This window comes from Danio rerio, chromosome 19, assembly GCF_049306965.1.
Source record: "Danio rerio strain Tuebingen ecotype United States chromosome 19, GRCz12tu, whole genome shotgun sequence".
Lineage (NCBI taxonomy): Eukaryota > Metazoa > Chordata > Actinopteri > Cypriniformes > Danionidae > Danio > Danio rerio.
This window is the reverse complement of record NC_133194.1, coordinates 4,333,332-4,349,919: the sequence shown is the minus strand read 5'-3', so window position 1 is coordinate 4,349,919 and position 16,588 is coordinate 4,333,332. Positions and strand designations below refer to the sequence as shown.

The 16,588-nt window shown below is 32.8% G+C and overlaps 1 protein-coding gene across 4 annotated transcripts in view; it reads left to right on the top strand.

Moving 5' to 3' along the window:
- Nucleotides 1-16,588, top strand: part of map7d1b (MAP7 domain containing 1b) — an 81,252-nt gene that overhangs the window by 37,080 nt on the left and 27,584 nt on the right. For 2 of the 4 annotated variants that reach the window (XM_005173748.2, XM_005173746.2), the window contains exons 3-6: nt 4,270-4,338; nt 4,675-4,695; nt 13,601-13,764; nt 14,844-14,952. In XM_005173748.2, the coding sequence (XP_005173805.1) occupies nt 4,270-4,338; nt 4,675-4,695; nt 13,601-13,764; nt 14,844-14,952 (363 nt within the window). 4 annotated transcript variants of the gene reach the window in all.

Below are 16,588 nucleotides of genomic sequence, written 5' to 3'. Positions count from 1 at the left end.
TGCATTAATAATAATTAAAATAATAAATATGACAATTGATTGTGTGTAATATTTTTTGTTATATTCTATTAATATTTATTAAATTTATTATTGTCCTATTACTTGTCATTTATTTTATTTTAATGCTATTAATATGTCATTATTCATTAAAATAAACACAGCCTTCCTGACTTTCTCTTACTAAAATTGTTTACTAAACTGAGAGAATAACCATATGTGTTTACATTGCATTTTTATATTAGCATTAATTTTATTGTAAATTAAAAGGAAGGAAAAGTATGTTTAAAGTAATATTAGCTTTTTTCACAATACACTGAAGCCACAAACACAATTTTTTTATAGTATGAAAATTAATTATTTTGCAAAAGTAAAAATACAGTTACTTTTGTGAAGTCACTGTTTTAAGATATATATTTCTTTTTTTATTATTATTATTTAGGGTTTTTTCACCTTTATTATGATAGAACATTAGATAATTCAGACAGGAAAGCATTAGGAGTAGAGAGAGGGGAAGAATCAGCAAAGGACCTCGAACCGGGAATCGAACTTGGGTCGCCATGAGCACGTTGGTGCTATATGTCAGCGCGCAGTACCACTAGGCTACTGCCGCCGACAAGATTTATATTTCTTAAACATTTTAGCAGTATTTATTAAAATAAATGGACAAATCCTTGATGATTATGTTACAAAAATAGATTTAAGTAAAAAAAAAATTGTAGTAAATAAAAAAAATAATAATAATAAAATAATAATTAAAAAGAAATTAGAACAACGCAGCACGTTGGCGCAGTGGGTAGCACAGTCGCCTCACAGCAAGAAGGTCACTGGTTCAAGCCCCAGCTGGGTTAACTGGGGTTTCTGTGTGGAGTTTGCATGTTCTCACCTTGTTCACGTGGGTTTCCTCCGGGTGCTTCGATTTCCCCCACAAATTCAAAGACATGCGGTACAGGTGAATTGGGTAAGCTAAATTGTCCGTAGTGTATGTGTATGGATGTTTCCCAGTGATGGGTTGCAGCTGGAAGGGCATCTGCTATGTAAAAAACATATGCAGTAAAAGTTGGCGGTTCATTCCACTGTGGTGACCCCTTAATAATAAAGGGACTAAGCCGAAAAGCAAATGAATGAATGAATGAAATCATCAGAACTCATATAGCAGAAGGACGAAACATACAATAATAAATAACGACACTCTCTCATAGCAGAGCGCATACATGTGAGTGTCCGTGGGTTTAAAGAGACAGGCTTTAAAAACACCCATTTCTAAATTTGTCAGTCATGGCCACAGGTAGGGTTGTAACGGTATGAATTTTTTACGGTATGATAATCGTCTAAAACAATACCACAGTTTGACGGTTTCGCGGTATACGGTATTAAATAGTAATTCTCATAGCAAAGACCCTGAAAAGAATAAGAACACGTTTTCTGACTGAACAAAGGTTTTTCTATGGGGGAAAAAATGCATTTATTTACTGACAATGTATTTGCCCAAAAAGGTCTGGGAATGAACTAAACAGAAAAAAAATGTTACAAAATAATAGAAAAGTGAAGCAAATTTGACTTTTTCCAAATAATATATTTTCAGTTACTATAAACAACACCACTTACAATGAACAAATAAAAAAATAAGAAAATAATAAATAATGTGTCAAAGTCCAAATAAACATGGTGCAAATCCTCAGTAAAAAAATAGATATAAATATTTACTATACTATAAATAGTTACATAACGAAACTAGATTCAATATGGAACATCCTTAGGTTTTATGTGCCAGCATGGATATGGTTGTCTGCGGATATGGATTTGGATATGGTTGTCTGCAATGCAGATAAACAGCTGCACCTTCATTTGCGTCTTTTGAAAACAGCAAGAGCAGCAGTTCGTCTTTGCTGTGTCACTGTTTTGTCATGTTTCTGTGCTGCTGTGCATGCAAAAGTACTTTGTATGAGAATTATTTCATGCAAAACTCTTTTTTTTGCGTTTTATTTAGCCGCACATAAATGTATGCCTATCTCTCATTCCGTGTTGTTCAAAAAGCTCAGTGTTGGTCCACGAACAAAAGCGAAACCTATGCTTATTGGTTATGATATAGCGAGTTTGAACCAATCTGGGCATGGAGGAGGGATAATGCATCAATGTATCATGTCTGGTTTGTCTGGAGACACAGTGACGAGCGTTTCTTTGTCAAATCAGCGTTGTCAAATTTTGATGACGTAACCGCACTGATTCTCTTCTTTATGCCAATCTTTGAATTGTATGAATCGGATCAGCGGATCAAAAGTTATTAAACATTTAAGAGCAATACTTATTTTTAGCCGCGGGCGACTGTCTCGGTCTTTAAGGGTTAAAACCGTTGATATGCAATTGTTCATGGTATGATAATCGTGCACGTTCAAATCGTGGTAGACCGTCATACCGGTATATTGTTACAACCCTAGCCACAAGCCAAGTCATTGTTCATGAAGAGGGCGAGACGTGGAAACCCGCATCAAAGCGCCGAGGGAACCTTGTTGTGTGAGTGTGTGTTTGGGGAAGGTTTGATAAGTGTTCTCGAACAGTCTCGAGTGTATCAGGCTTAGTGAAGCCCTTTTGATGGTGGGCGCGGGGCAGACCGGTTGCCATAGCAACAGCTTGATTCACTGGCAAAGCATTGCATGTATATTATATTATAAGGAGGACGTGCTAACTGGGGAGAATACATGGATGATGCATGTGTAGAATCAAATGAGCATTCAATGCTTTGGGTTCAAGTATCTCTGCAATTATGTGCAAAACATGTAAGATTATTTATTAAAATATCCAAAAAACACTAGAACAGTGTTATATTTTGCTGATTTATGCACTTGTATTATCACAGATGTTTTAAAGAATGTTCAAATCGAGATGAATAAGCAAATTTAGCTAGTCAGATGAAGTGTGTGATGTGTGTTTATGCTAATGACGTCACACACCCTAAACCTCTGGTCTGTTTTTCCATCATAATAAGTGTTAAATACTTTATTTCATGGGTCCCATGAAATAAAACAAAGACGACAACTCCCATGATCCCACACTCATCAAAATACACATTTGTTTGTTGTGAATGCATACTGCGCCTTTAACATGTGACACTACAGGCAAAAACACTGGATCTTGTGCACATTTTGGACTTTAGATTTTGGATCTTTGTTTTTCTGTCTATTGAAAAAGAAAACATGCCACAGCGGAATGAACTGCCAATTATTTTGTCATATGTTTTATGCTGTAAATTCTAGGATTCTCCCATGATTCAGGAACTCCCATGATTCCACACTCAGTCACAGTGTCATCAAAATACACATTTGTTTGTTGTGAATGCACACCCTCTAGTGGCTAAAAGTACATACTGCGCCCTAAAGATCTGACACTGTATGCAAAAACACTGGATTTTGTCCACATTTTGGACTGTGGATTTTAAATCTTTGTTTTTTCAGTCTAATGAACATGAAAACATGACATGGTGGAATGAACTGCCAATTATTCTGTCATAGGTTTTATGCAACGAATGCCCTTCCAGGATTCTCCCATAATTCAGGAACTCCCATGATTCCACACTCAGTCACAGTGTCATCAAAATACACCTTTGTTTGTTGTGAATACACGCCCTCTAGTGGCTAAAAGTACATACTGCGCCTTAAAGATCTGACACTGTATGCAAAAACACTGGATTTTGTCCTCATTTTGGACTGTGGATTTTGGATCTTTGTTTTTTTCAGTCTAATGAACATGAAAACATGCCATGGTGGAATGAACTGCAATATATTCTGTCTTATGTTTTATGCAACAAATGCCCTTCCAGGATTCTCCCATGATTCAGGAGCTTCCATGAATCCAGACTCAGTAACAGTGTCATCAAAATACAACTTTGTTTGTTGCGAATACACGCCCTCTAGTGGCAAAAGTACATACTGTGCCTTTAAGATGTGACATTGTGGGAAAATACACTGGATCTTGTGCACATTTTAAGATTTTGCACTTTTCTACTTTTTGTTTTTTCTATCTAATGGAAATAGAAAACATGCTACAGCGGTAATGAACTACTCCATAGCTCACCTAACCAGAAGTCCCTAAAGAATTATTTTTAACATTTTAAATATAGACATGAGCTGTAAATTATTGGTCAAATGCCATTGGTTGCTATCTCTAAAAATGTTCTCAAATATCTACTATCAGTGTTATGTGTTTAATACGATCTAAAAGATATTAAACTACATTTTAAAATATCATCATCTACTATTTTTGTTGTTCCGACAGATGCCGTGAGTTCAGAACAACGTCAGAAACAGGCCAAGAAGCGGCGAGAGGAACGGGCCAAATATCTGGGTGAGGCACAATAAACACAACTCTTGTCCCGGGACACGTTCAGCCCTGTAGAGCTAATAACATGGTTATACCACACAAAACATTTATCTACTGTAGAAGGAGCTGGAGTACAGCAAAATATACACACACAGCATAAGCCAGTGTGAGGCCAAATAACAGTTAACCCAATTATATACAATTCCCATGTGAAACAGTTTGTAATTAAGTAATCAAAGTTTAACTGCGAGTGCAAGGCCGACTGGTTTGTAATGATGTTGAGCGAGACGCGGGAGTCATTTAGAGGCGCAGGCTGATGTGATTGACAGATGTGCTTGTGATTTGTGTTTACTGCTGCAGAACAGCGAACCCAGGAGCAAGGTAAGATACCACACCGGTCAATACTGTGATTTAATGAATCATCTCCTTTTATTTCATGTTTATTCACATTGGCTCTGTGCTGTTTTTCTCATTTGGTTGTGTTCACTTTGATGTGGTATTTCTTTGGCCATATTATTTAAATTGTCATTATTTCTTTAAATGAATTAATGTGATCCACCTAATGACTGTATATGTTGTATATTGAAGCCCCAGGGCCCATGGAAGAAGGGGGCCCTGGATTGGCTCAATAATTCATTTGCGGTATGACGCGGGAAACGCCTCCTCGCATTACGCTTTTCTCTCGTCGATAATGTAAGTATTCCTTTTGGTTCGCTGCTGTTCAAAACAGTACAATCAGCGACGCCGGTGGTAAACTCGGGCTTGGAGTGGCTGTAGCACAATCAGAATATTAAATAGCCCTGTTTTAGTCACCCATAAGGGTGATCAGATGTCCCAATTTTCCCAGAATCATGCTGAATGGACTCATAACCGAAGCGCAGTCTTGACCACGCGGCTGTTACAGACTTATAAACCAATGTGCCTTTACAATACATCACACAATATAACCGACACAGTGCGCAAACAAATCAAATATCCTACACAAGCAGTAAAAAAAATGTCCATATTTTAGAAGTATGTATCTGAAGTAAATACACTCGGTTATGCTTTACAGTGAGGGTGCTTTCACACTTACACTTTTGTTTCGGAACCTGTCTTGGTTGCTCAGTTAGCGCGGTTCGTTTGGCATATGTGAACAGGGCAATCGCGCTCTGTTCTGCGCCAAAATAATCGCTCCGAAATCGCTTGAATGAGGTGGTCTCGGCTCGATTGAAACGAACCCTGGAGCGGTTCGATTGCAGTGAGAAAGCGATCCGATCCGAGCACGGTTATATCACTGGGTTTTATGGATATGTAATAGGCATATAGCTATATGAAGAGAGAATTATGAGTATGGCAGGAAGTTTCGCGAGTCTCCGGATGCCCGCAAACGAGTGATGATCTCCCAGTAATCTCGCGTCTCCCTCCCGGTCCTCAAATAGGCATCGATGCGCACCCTTCTCACCCTTTCCCACCACACCACCACGTCACGCGCGCACCCTGTCAATCACCACCAAACAACCACCTCTCCTGACAACTTAGCGGGACGCTGCAAAATAAACCCTGACACTCTGACCAATGTAAGGAGAGTTTACTCGCACGTGACTTGTTTTAGCTCTTTTGGTCCGATTAGAAACTTTGCAGTGTGAAAGGAAACCGCTCCAAGAGCAAAGAGCAACAATGTAACATTTGTAATCTCTGTTTCGGAACAACTGAATCGATTCAAGTCTAGCTGAAACAGAAAGCAAACTTTTTTTTAATGAATGTTTGCTTTGCCCCTTTTATGAAAACAACAGAAATAATATGAAGCAATGAAATATTGGCATTGGCTTTCATCAGACAATATATCCGATGCATTAATAAATAAATAAACAAACTAAATAAAATAATAAGGATGCTATAGCCTACTGTAACTCAGAAGACCACGATATTTTTGATATTAGAAGCATGGATTTTAAAGATATCCTATCGATAGATATTTAAATCTCTAAAAAACCTTTTAAAGGTAAATCCTATTTAAAGCGTTCATTATAAAGCAATAATTTAGGAAACAATGCAAATGTTTTTGTTTTGCTGATTTTTGCAGCCTGTTTGAACTTGAAAGTTCATATTATGTCATTACTTTGTATAACCTACTTGCAGGCCTATTTTAATAAAATAGAAAAAAATATATAATAAATATAAATCAAATAGTGGAAAATTAGATAATAATATTAATTAGTAAATTATTAATAATAGTAATAATAATAACAAGAACAACATACATATATATATATATACAGCAGAATGAATTTTTAATTATTAATCAGGGGTCGCCACAGTGAAATGAACCGCCAACTTATCCAGCATATGTTGTGGCTGGAAGGGCATCTGCTGCGTAAAACATATGATGGATAAATTGGCGGTTCATTTCGCTGTGGCGACCTCTGATTAATAAAGCAATAGCAAATCCAAGGGCCCCCTTTTATTTTTTTACCTCACAAAAAAAAAATAATTAATTAATTAAATAATTATATATATATATATATATATATATATATATATATATATATATATATATATATATATATATATATATATATATATATATATAATTTATTTAAATATTAAATTAAATATTGACATTAATATTTAAAATATTAAATTAAATATTAATTATGAAAACATTTTTATTTATCAAAAATTWTATATATATATATATATATATATATATATATATATATATATATATATATATATATATATATATATATAAATTGTATTTATTTAATTAATTAATTTGTTTATTTTTTTGTGAGGTAAAAAAATAAAAGGGGGCCCTTGGATTTGCTATTGCTTTATTAATCAGGGGTCGCCACAGCGAAATGAACCGCCAATTTATCCAGCATATGTTTTACGCAGCGTATGCCCTTCCAGCCACAACATATGCTGGATAAGTTGGCGGTTCATTTCACTGTGGCGACCCCTGATTAATAATTAAAAATTCATTCTGCTGTTGCGTCCCTAATGAATAAAGGGACTAAGCCGAATTAAAATGAATGAATGAACCTCATGAAATAAAATTACTATTAGGAAACCTTCAAAAAGGACTAAGCAGTGACCTCCAAATGTGTACTGACAAACCCAAATTGTAGGTTGTGTCTAATTTTGAGCTGTACTCTTTAACGCTGACATTGATTTACATCAGGAACAATTTTAACATCAACCGCAGAACCACAAATCTGTAAGAATGTAAAAAAAAATCATACATATTTCATAATTTCCATGAGCACAGTGTTTATAAATCACAGCATGTGTCTCACATTCTCTACTTTTAACTATCTGATAGATCCCCGCAGGCACAGGGTGAAAAATGTGCCATCATTACAGTTCATTTAGCCATGCCGCTCTCTCAGATTAGCTGTAATTACGTCTGCCATTAGCATGATTAGCCTGCTTGGCTATCAGTTCACTTTCAGCTGGAGAGATGCAGATAAACCTCAGTTTCTGGGCAACTGGTTATCGGATGGACACGTCCAGTCATGCACCGCATCTGTGGGCTTTACATAAAGGGTTTATTGTTGCTTGGGATGCGACAAACACTAGCATACAAAGACATAAACCTGGCTCAGCTGTTAGACTGAAAGAAGCAGCGTAATGCCGGATTTCTGCTGCACACTGAGAATCAAATCTAGTTTTTCATTTGCGCTGTCATGTAGCATATTGTATGAAGCTAATAGGATTAGCAAGCGCTGGTAAGCTAGCTAGCGGTTTGCTGCAGCTGAGACCGGCGGTTTTAAATGATGGCTGAGATCTTCTTATTTTGAAGGATGTAGAATTGGAATTGTTATATAATTTTAAAGGATTGAAGGGTTTAATGTAATTGGATTTAGAGGAAGTCAGAGTTACATTATGCTTATTCAGAGCTGAGGTCATCTACATCTCTGCCCTGTAGCAGTTTAAATGGCAAACATGGACGAGTGTAGGGGAGAGCGGAGCACAAGGTAACACTTTTTGATTTTGGCCAAATAATGAACAAAGTAATGGGGTTAGATGAACCAGATTTTTTTTCACCAACAACACACAAACCTCTCCTACAAATGAGCACTGAAAGTATGATCGCCAGACTTATGGTTTCTGTGCAGCTTTGCTATTTTTTTATTTTACACAGCGTTTGTTTGTTTGTTTGTTTATTTATTTGTTTGTTTGTTTGGTTGTTTATTTATTTGTTTGCTTGTTTGTTTGGTTGTTTATTTATTTATTTGTTTGTTTGTTTATTTATTTATTTTTGGTTGTTTATTTATTTGGTTGTTTATTTTTTAATTTATTAATTTATTTGGTTGTTTATTTATTTGTTTATTTGTTTGATTGATTATTTATTTATTTGTTTTTTTTTGTTTGTTTGTTTATTTATTCATTTATTTATTTGTTTGTTTGGTTGATTATTTATTTATTTGGTTGTTTATTTATTTATTTATTTGGTTGATTATTTATTTGTTTGTTTATTTATTTATTTATTTGCTTGTTTGGTTGATTATTTATTTATTTATTTATTTATTTGGTTGTTTATTAATTAATTAATTAGTTTGTTTGGTTGTTAATTTATTTATTTATTTATTTGGTTGTTTATTTATTTATCTATCTATCTATCTATTGAATAAACACATTTGGATTTATTTGAATTATTATCTATTTTTACACTATGCATTGAGTTGCATTATTAGCAATAAAATTATTTTTTTCTATTTGAAAAATATTTTTTATTAAAAAAACATTTTATATAAAAATGTCTTAATATTACACTGAAAATTCAACAATTATTTTGTTGGTTTAATTGTTGTCCAACAGTGTGTGCTTTATTTGTAGCACTCTGTCACAACTAACCCCGCTGTGTTGTGATTTCCCCAAAACTGGCTCGCAATCACTGTGTTTTTTACATCTTTCAAAGTGGTTCTTTTAACCTGGAAGATGGTAATCACAACAATATAAAACTTCACTAACATACGTTCACAGATTTGTTTTAAATAAAAAAATATACTTTCATGCTGCAAAAAAAAGGTTTTTCCTTTGTTTCTCATCCAAATTTTGCTGAACTTTTTCAATAATTGGCAGGAGGACGTCAGCCGACACTGTGGTGAAAACCTCGAAAGCATGCCACGGTTAACCCTGAGCAAATACCTTAAAATTGTGTGTTACATTTTACCCCGTGTTGCTTTTTACTCCGCGCTCCCCTATTGATGTTAATAGAAAAATTGTGTATCTGAATTCAAATAAATATGCATTTTAATGAATATACAAGAAAAATGTGTTTTGAAATGAGTAATTTTCTTTAAAAAACAGAAGTATTGAAGTAAAATAATTAAAATAAATTTTTTATAAATTATAAATCTAAAATATTACGTATTATACATTGAAAATATAATAATAAATATTATTATATATTATTTTACTATTATTTTTTTATTTATAATTATATTATGATTATATTATTTAGATTATAAATATATTATTTATTTATAACTGTATTATATATAATTTAATTTATTTATTCATAAATATTATTGTTATTATTATTATATGAAATAGTTTTTATAATTTTTTACTTGTATTATTTAGAATAATAATTGTTTATTTATTATTAGTATTAGTATTATTATTGATATTTAGATTGTTTTATATTATATTAAATAATAATATTATTATTATTATTTATATTTTTCAATATTTATTTTGATTTGATTTAAAACATATAATATTTAATAAAAATAAACAAGCATATTATGAAATTTCTTTTTCACTTGTAGGTCTGATATAACATTTCTTACAAATTTCAAATTCAATTATTCTCATTTATTTAGTTTTTAGGTAATAAAAATTGGTTCAAATAACATTTGCAATTTATATATATTGTTATGTTTTATGTTATCATTTGTTCAATGTTATTCCACTAGATATTGATTTCTACTTGAATTCTGAAAATAAAACATAATAATCATGTTTTCTTAAATAACATATCTGAAAACATGGTGTCTTATTTATTTATGTTGACCCATTAGAATTGAACATGCAGTTAACATCCTTAAAGTGATATATATATATATATATATAAATCATACATTACGTTAGATCTTCACAGATAGTCATCTTTCAGATCTCACCATAGTATTACTGTAGTACAAAATCCAAAACAGCTTTCTCTCCAATATGATGTTAATCAATACAACACAGCCTCTTTGTTCTTGCCTTGTTTGTGTTTGCTGAACTTTATCAGAGTCCCAGCTCATCTCATTATTATATAGTCAGTGCATTTCCTACAATATAAAGCGGATGTGCTTTTGAAAACATAAAACGGGGTAAAGTAAATACAGTGGGTCGCCCCACACGGATCTGAGGCAGTGTTGTGAATGGAAGCGGCTCCTCTGTGTTTGTATTCCTCAACTCAGATCCCATCTGGACTGCTGCGTGTGTGTAGATTTAGTTCTGGTCGAGGGACTGAAAAACAGGAAATTCCACAGTGTGACGCCTCGTGTGTTCCTTAAATCAGGCCTGCAAGCAGAAATGCATCCAGCTGTCGCACAGCGCGCTTGGGGTTTAAGTAAAGAGCTTTGATTGGCTTTTAATTGTCTTTGAAGGCAAACTACTGTACCGAACAGGCATGAGAGAAAAAATGCTGTTTTATTAGCAATTTCATTTTTCTCAAGCGCTGAGTTATACTTATAAAAATTCGGTTTTCGGTGGAAAGTGACAACAGCTAGAGGTGTGATCGAACCATTGCGCAAAAGTCATCTTGTTAAATTAGTGTAAAAAATGGGGCTTTATTTTTAGACAATAGCTACGTTTCCATCTACCTATTTTTATGTGCATTTTACATATGCGCATAAGAAATCGGTTGATGGAAATGCCAAGATGCGCATCAATTTTGAAAATGTGCATAAAAACATAACTGAGTAGGATAAACTTTTTATTCGATAAGAAAAGATGCACGTAAACTACAATGGAAACACTTTTACCGAACAAATTCCAGTATGTGCATGCGTTCATCGCATGTCGGCATCGTCTTCTGAGGTGCAAGTCGTTTATTAAATAAGGAAAAGATTCACGCAGCTTTTCCTACTGCAGCAAATTCCATTTTTTATGTTGATATTTGCTGCCAGTTAATCAGGAAGTGATGATTTTGTTCTCTTCCACTCATTGGATGGAAACGCTGCTTTATTCCCATGTCTTTTATGCTATATTCTAGTTTTGCGCATAAAATTAGTTAACTTTTTTTTGATGGAAACATAGCTAATTTCTCCTATAGATAAGCTGAAGTTTCCAATCATAATTTATGAAGAATATGTTATAATTTTTTTTATTTCGAACATAATGAGAATGGGGTTTTTATGTAATCGTTAAACATTCTGAACAATCACAGCATTTCCAATTAAAACATTTTAGGAAAACATTCAATGAAGCGTTACTTAAAAATGCAACAGGAACATTTTGAGAACGTTATTACAGATCAGATAGCTTAAAAAATATCACTCTTTTAACATTATTATAAGAATGTTGAGAGAATGTTATTAAAGCTCTAAGAACCCTGTTATCTGAGATATTTTTAACATCTCATTTAATCATACATTTATTTCGATTTGTTTACTAAACCTAAAAAATTGCATGATAGTTTTACAGGAAACTATAAACAAATATTATTCCCATAAACAAAATGAAATTGCAATTACACATAAAAATACATTTATAGAATTCCTGAAAATCAAATCAAAAACCTTATTCATTTGTTTGTTTGTTCATTTTGTGTGTGTGTGTGTGTGTGTGTGTGTGTGTGTGTGTGTGTGTGTGTGTGTGTGTGTGTGTGTGTGTGTGTGTGTGTGTGTGTGTGTGTGTGTGTGTGTGTGTGTGCGTAATTGTAGTTTCTTTATGTTCATGGGGCAAGGATTGATAATAATATTTGTTTATAGTTTACTATAAAACTATCCTGCTATTTTTAAATAAATATTTCCCTTTAATAAACCTAATAAATAAACATAAATATTTCTTAAAAGCTAATCAAAACTTTTATTTATTTATAAAAATAATTGTAATATAATATAAATGTTATAAAATGTAAATATTATAAGTATAATAAATTTATAATAAATTATACATATAAATATTTGTGTCAATATAAACAGTTAGGCCCATTGATAATTGGACATCAACACAATTCTAACATTTTTGGCTCTAAACACCAACACAATGGATTTGAAATTAAATGAACAAAATGTGCTTTTACTGCAGACTGTCAGCTTTAATTAGAGGGTATTTACCTCCAAATCAGGTGAACGCTGTAGGAATTACAACAGTAAAGTGAAAGTTTGATTTCTGATTATTATTCTGTACAATTACTTTTGGACCCTTAACAAGTGGGAGGCAATCTGCATATGCAATCTGTTGTAAGTCCTACACCGTTCACCTGATTTGGATGTAAATCCCCTTAAATTAAAGCTAACAATCTGCAGTTAAAGCACATCCTGGTCGTTTCATTTAAAGTCCATTGTGTCGGTGTATAGAGCCATAAATGTTAGAATTGTGTCTATGTCCAAATATTTATCGACCTATCTATATTTAGTCAGTGTTATTATACATTTTAGTAATATTATTGAACAATATACAAAAGTTTGTGTGATTTACTTACAATGCAGTTTGTATAGTCATATATTTTGTATTATAGTAGATATTTTATATGAAAGACTCTATTTAAGTGGATCTTATTGAATTTCCGCTTTAAACCTTACAGTAAGAAAAAGTTAAAAAGTTATTATTTTTTATTTAATGTTTTAAATATTTAGTTACTACATATTTATATATATATATATATATATATATATATATATATATATATATATATATATATATATATATATATATATATATATATATATATATATATATATATATATATACTCTCAAAATCATTCCACAAAAAAAATATTTCTTTACAAAAATCTGCACAGAAATAGCTAAAAATGTTCATAGATTCTGTCTGGCTCTGCCAATTAGTCATGTGATTGTAATGTTCTCTATGTTAAAATTTATTCTGCAAATGCGTTTCCATCTCCAATAATCACAAGTTCAAACCCACCTCAAGCAAGCATAAAAACTTTGTTGCAAATTAAGGGATTTGTATTCGCGATTTGGCATTTCCATCACTTATTTATTATGTGATACTTCAAAACGCGCATTAACACAGAGTGATAGAAGCCCAGTTATTCCTAATCATTATCAGATAGAAAAACCAAACCAAAGTGATATAAAAGTAATTGAAAACTCTTTATCTTCTCTCTCTCAGCGGCAAAGAAAGCGCAGTGGTTGGAGAAGGAGGAGAAGGCCCGGCGGCTGCGTGAGAGTCAGCTGGAGGAGCGCAGGAGGAAGCTGGAGGAGCAACGACTGAAGACAGAGAAACGAAGAGCTCTGCTGGAGGAGAAACAGAGGCAGAAACTGGAGAAGAACAAGGTGTGGAAACATGCAAACACAATCTTCGTTTACACAGCATGACTGAATATTAAAGCAAGTTAAAGTGCATGGATTAGGTTTTAAATTGTAAAATAATATCATGCTACAGCTTGGGGTCAGAATGATTTTTTTTTTTAGTCATGTGAAAATAAAGAGATTCATAATGGTACAAAAGTTTATATATATATATATATATATATATATATATATATATATATATATATATATATATATATATATATATATATATATATATATATACTATTAGTCCTTCATGGATTTTCAGTGGTTTCTAAAAATAATAAAGTAACATTTTACAAGATTTTTTTGTGTATTTTCAAAGCAAAGCAAAAATGTAATAACCTAAATGGATCAACAATATTTTTCACGTCACCTCATACTTCAGTTTCTCATCAAATCTTGACCAATCAAATGCTCTCTAGTATCTGACCCGCCCCCTTCAAAACAATTGGCATATTCTTTTCATTTGATGCACTTGAGCTCAACTGCTGGCAGAGCTGTGATAAAAACCAAACACCATTGGCTGTTTTTTATAGGGGAGGAGCTACTGTATGCCCTTCATGTTTCTGTTGAGATTACATCAAACATTGAATAAAAAGTGCACAATTTAAAGCACTTCATGGGACCTTAAAGAAAAGCCATCACAAAATCAGTGATTTTAGGCCCCAAATAATAAATAAATCTGGATAATAATGTTTCCTGAGCATCAAAACAGCTAATAATGATTTACGAAAGATCATGTGGTATTGAATACTGAAGTGATGATGCTAAAAATGTATTTTAATTATATTGTTAACACAAAACAATCAAATTTTTTAGAGTTATTGCTTATTTATCAGGGGTTACCACAGCAGAATAACCATCAATAACACACAAAATACATTTGAAACTGTAATTAATTTCCAGTTTACTGTATTTACCTTTTTTTGATAGATAATTCTTGCAAAAACATTTCAAAAATCTGATTGACTCTTAAATGTTTTGGCTTAAAGTGAATCTATTTTTATTAAAATGTAAAATGGACTTAGTGTGATCTCATGATGTGTTTTCCTCCACAGGAGCGGTATGAATCTGCCATAAAGAGGTCAACCAAAAAAACGTGGGCTGAGATCCGTCAGCAGAGGTGGTCATGGGCCGGTGGATTGAATCAGACCTCCCGCAGAGAGAGTAAGTGTCAGGAGTCAAACCTTAGACAAGTATAGAATATAAATAAACTAGAGATATCTTTACCATCTTAACCGATGCTCTGAAATGAGCCGAAAATGCAACACAGGCTCATTGTGGATATGTACCACTGTCTACATTTCTGGAGAGTGTGAATTATGCAGCCAGAGGTTTCATCTTTTAAACAAACGATACAGGCTTATGTTCCTTATCGCGCTACCAGCTGACTGATTACCTTTGCTTGGTAGCTTGCTGCGTACACAGATGGACTTGGGACGTGAAGTGAAGTTGATAGGCGATGACAGGGTTCGGGATTTGTGAAGAACAGTTCCAGAATGCAGGTGAAACAAAAGCTATAAAAAATAAATAAACAATAGGCTGAAAACGTAGTGAAATCACACAGCCTCGAAGGCTTTTCTTTTTCTGGATTGCTTTTTTAAACACTATCGGTTGGGTTTAGTGAAGAGGGTGGTTGAAGGGAGCCAACAGCTAGCTAACCTGGGGTGCATTTCCGAAAACCATAGTTTAAAAAAAACATTTTGAACGCAGCCGTGGGTCTAAACAAAAGCTATAGGTGACGTATTATTTAAAAGTGGAATTTATTTGTCTCCAAAGCTTGTGAAAACATATATATATATATATATATATATATATATATATATATATATATATATATATATATATATATACATATATATATATATATATATATATATATATATATATATATATATAGCATACGTAATGGTTTTAATTTACTGTAGGCTATTTATTAAGAAATGTATCTGTACTATGAATGACATGCTAACATGTTGGTTAGAACACTTTTAGAAAGACTTTTAAAATAAATAAAATCAAATAAATAAACAAGATCCTACTTAAAAATAATAATAAACATTTTTTTTTAATTATTATTAAGTAGGATTTTTCTTAGTTTCTTACTGTAAATTACAACCATTAACGATTTATATGATTTATAAATGAAATTAGAGTGTTAGCTAAGTGGTTTTATGTTTTAGAATAGAATCAGAGGCACAATAAGGGGGTATGCAGGAAATGTGGTGCACAGAGGCGCCACACATGGGTGGGGGGCTGCCGTTGTGCCAAAACTATTTTTTAAATTTTCCTTATTAAAAGTTTCAAATAATAAAACTAAATAAATATATATTTTTAAATGTTTATTCTGTATTTTATATGAGTATAATATTGTATTTTATTAAATAAAAAATATTTTGTATCGTATTTTTTTAAATGTGTAAAACAATATAATTTGCACAAAAAAAGTATAGGTTTTTCTCTAAAGAAGTTGTTACCACCTCGTTTAGAGCATCATTGTGCATGTTTTACATTATAACTGACATGGTTTAAATTACAGATCTACGACAAAGTAACTGCTGTTTTCCCAAACGATGCATCGTATTAAGATAGTTCAGCCGCGAGTTACGTCAATGTTTGGGAAACGCAGCCCTGGTTGGCTGAAGTATATATTGCACCCTCTGGTGGATTTATGCGAGAAGACGACACGAAATTTGAGATCATCAAAAAGCATACACAGCAGTCTCTAGTGCATTTGCAAAAGCAAAAACTGCGAGCAGATGTCGATCTGGTTACGCACTTCACTATCCCCAGAAATGTAGAC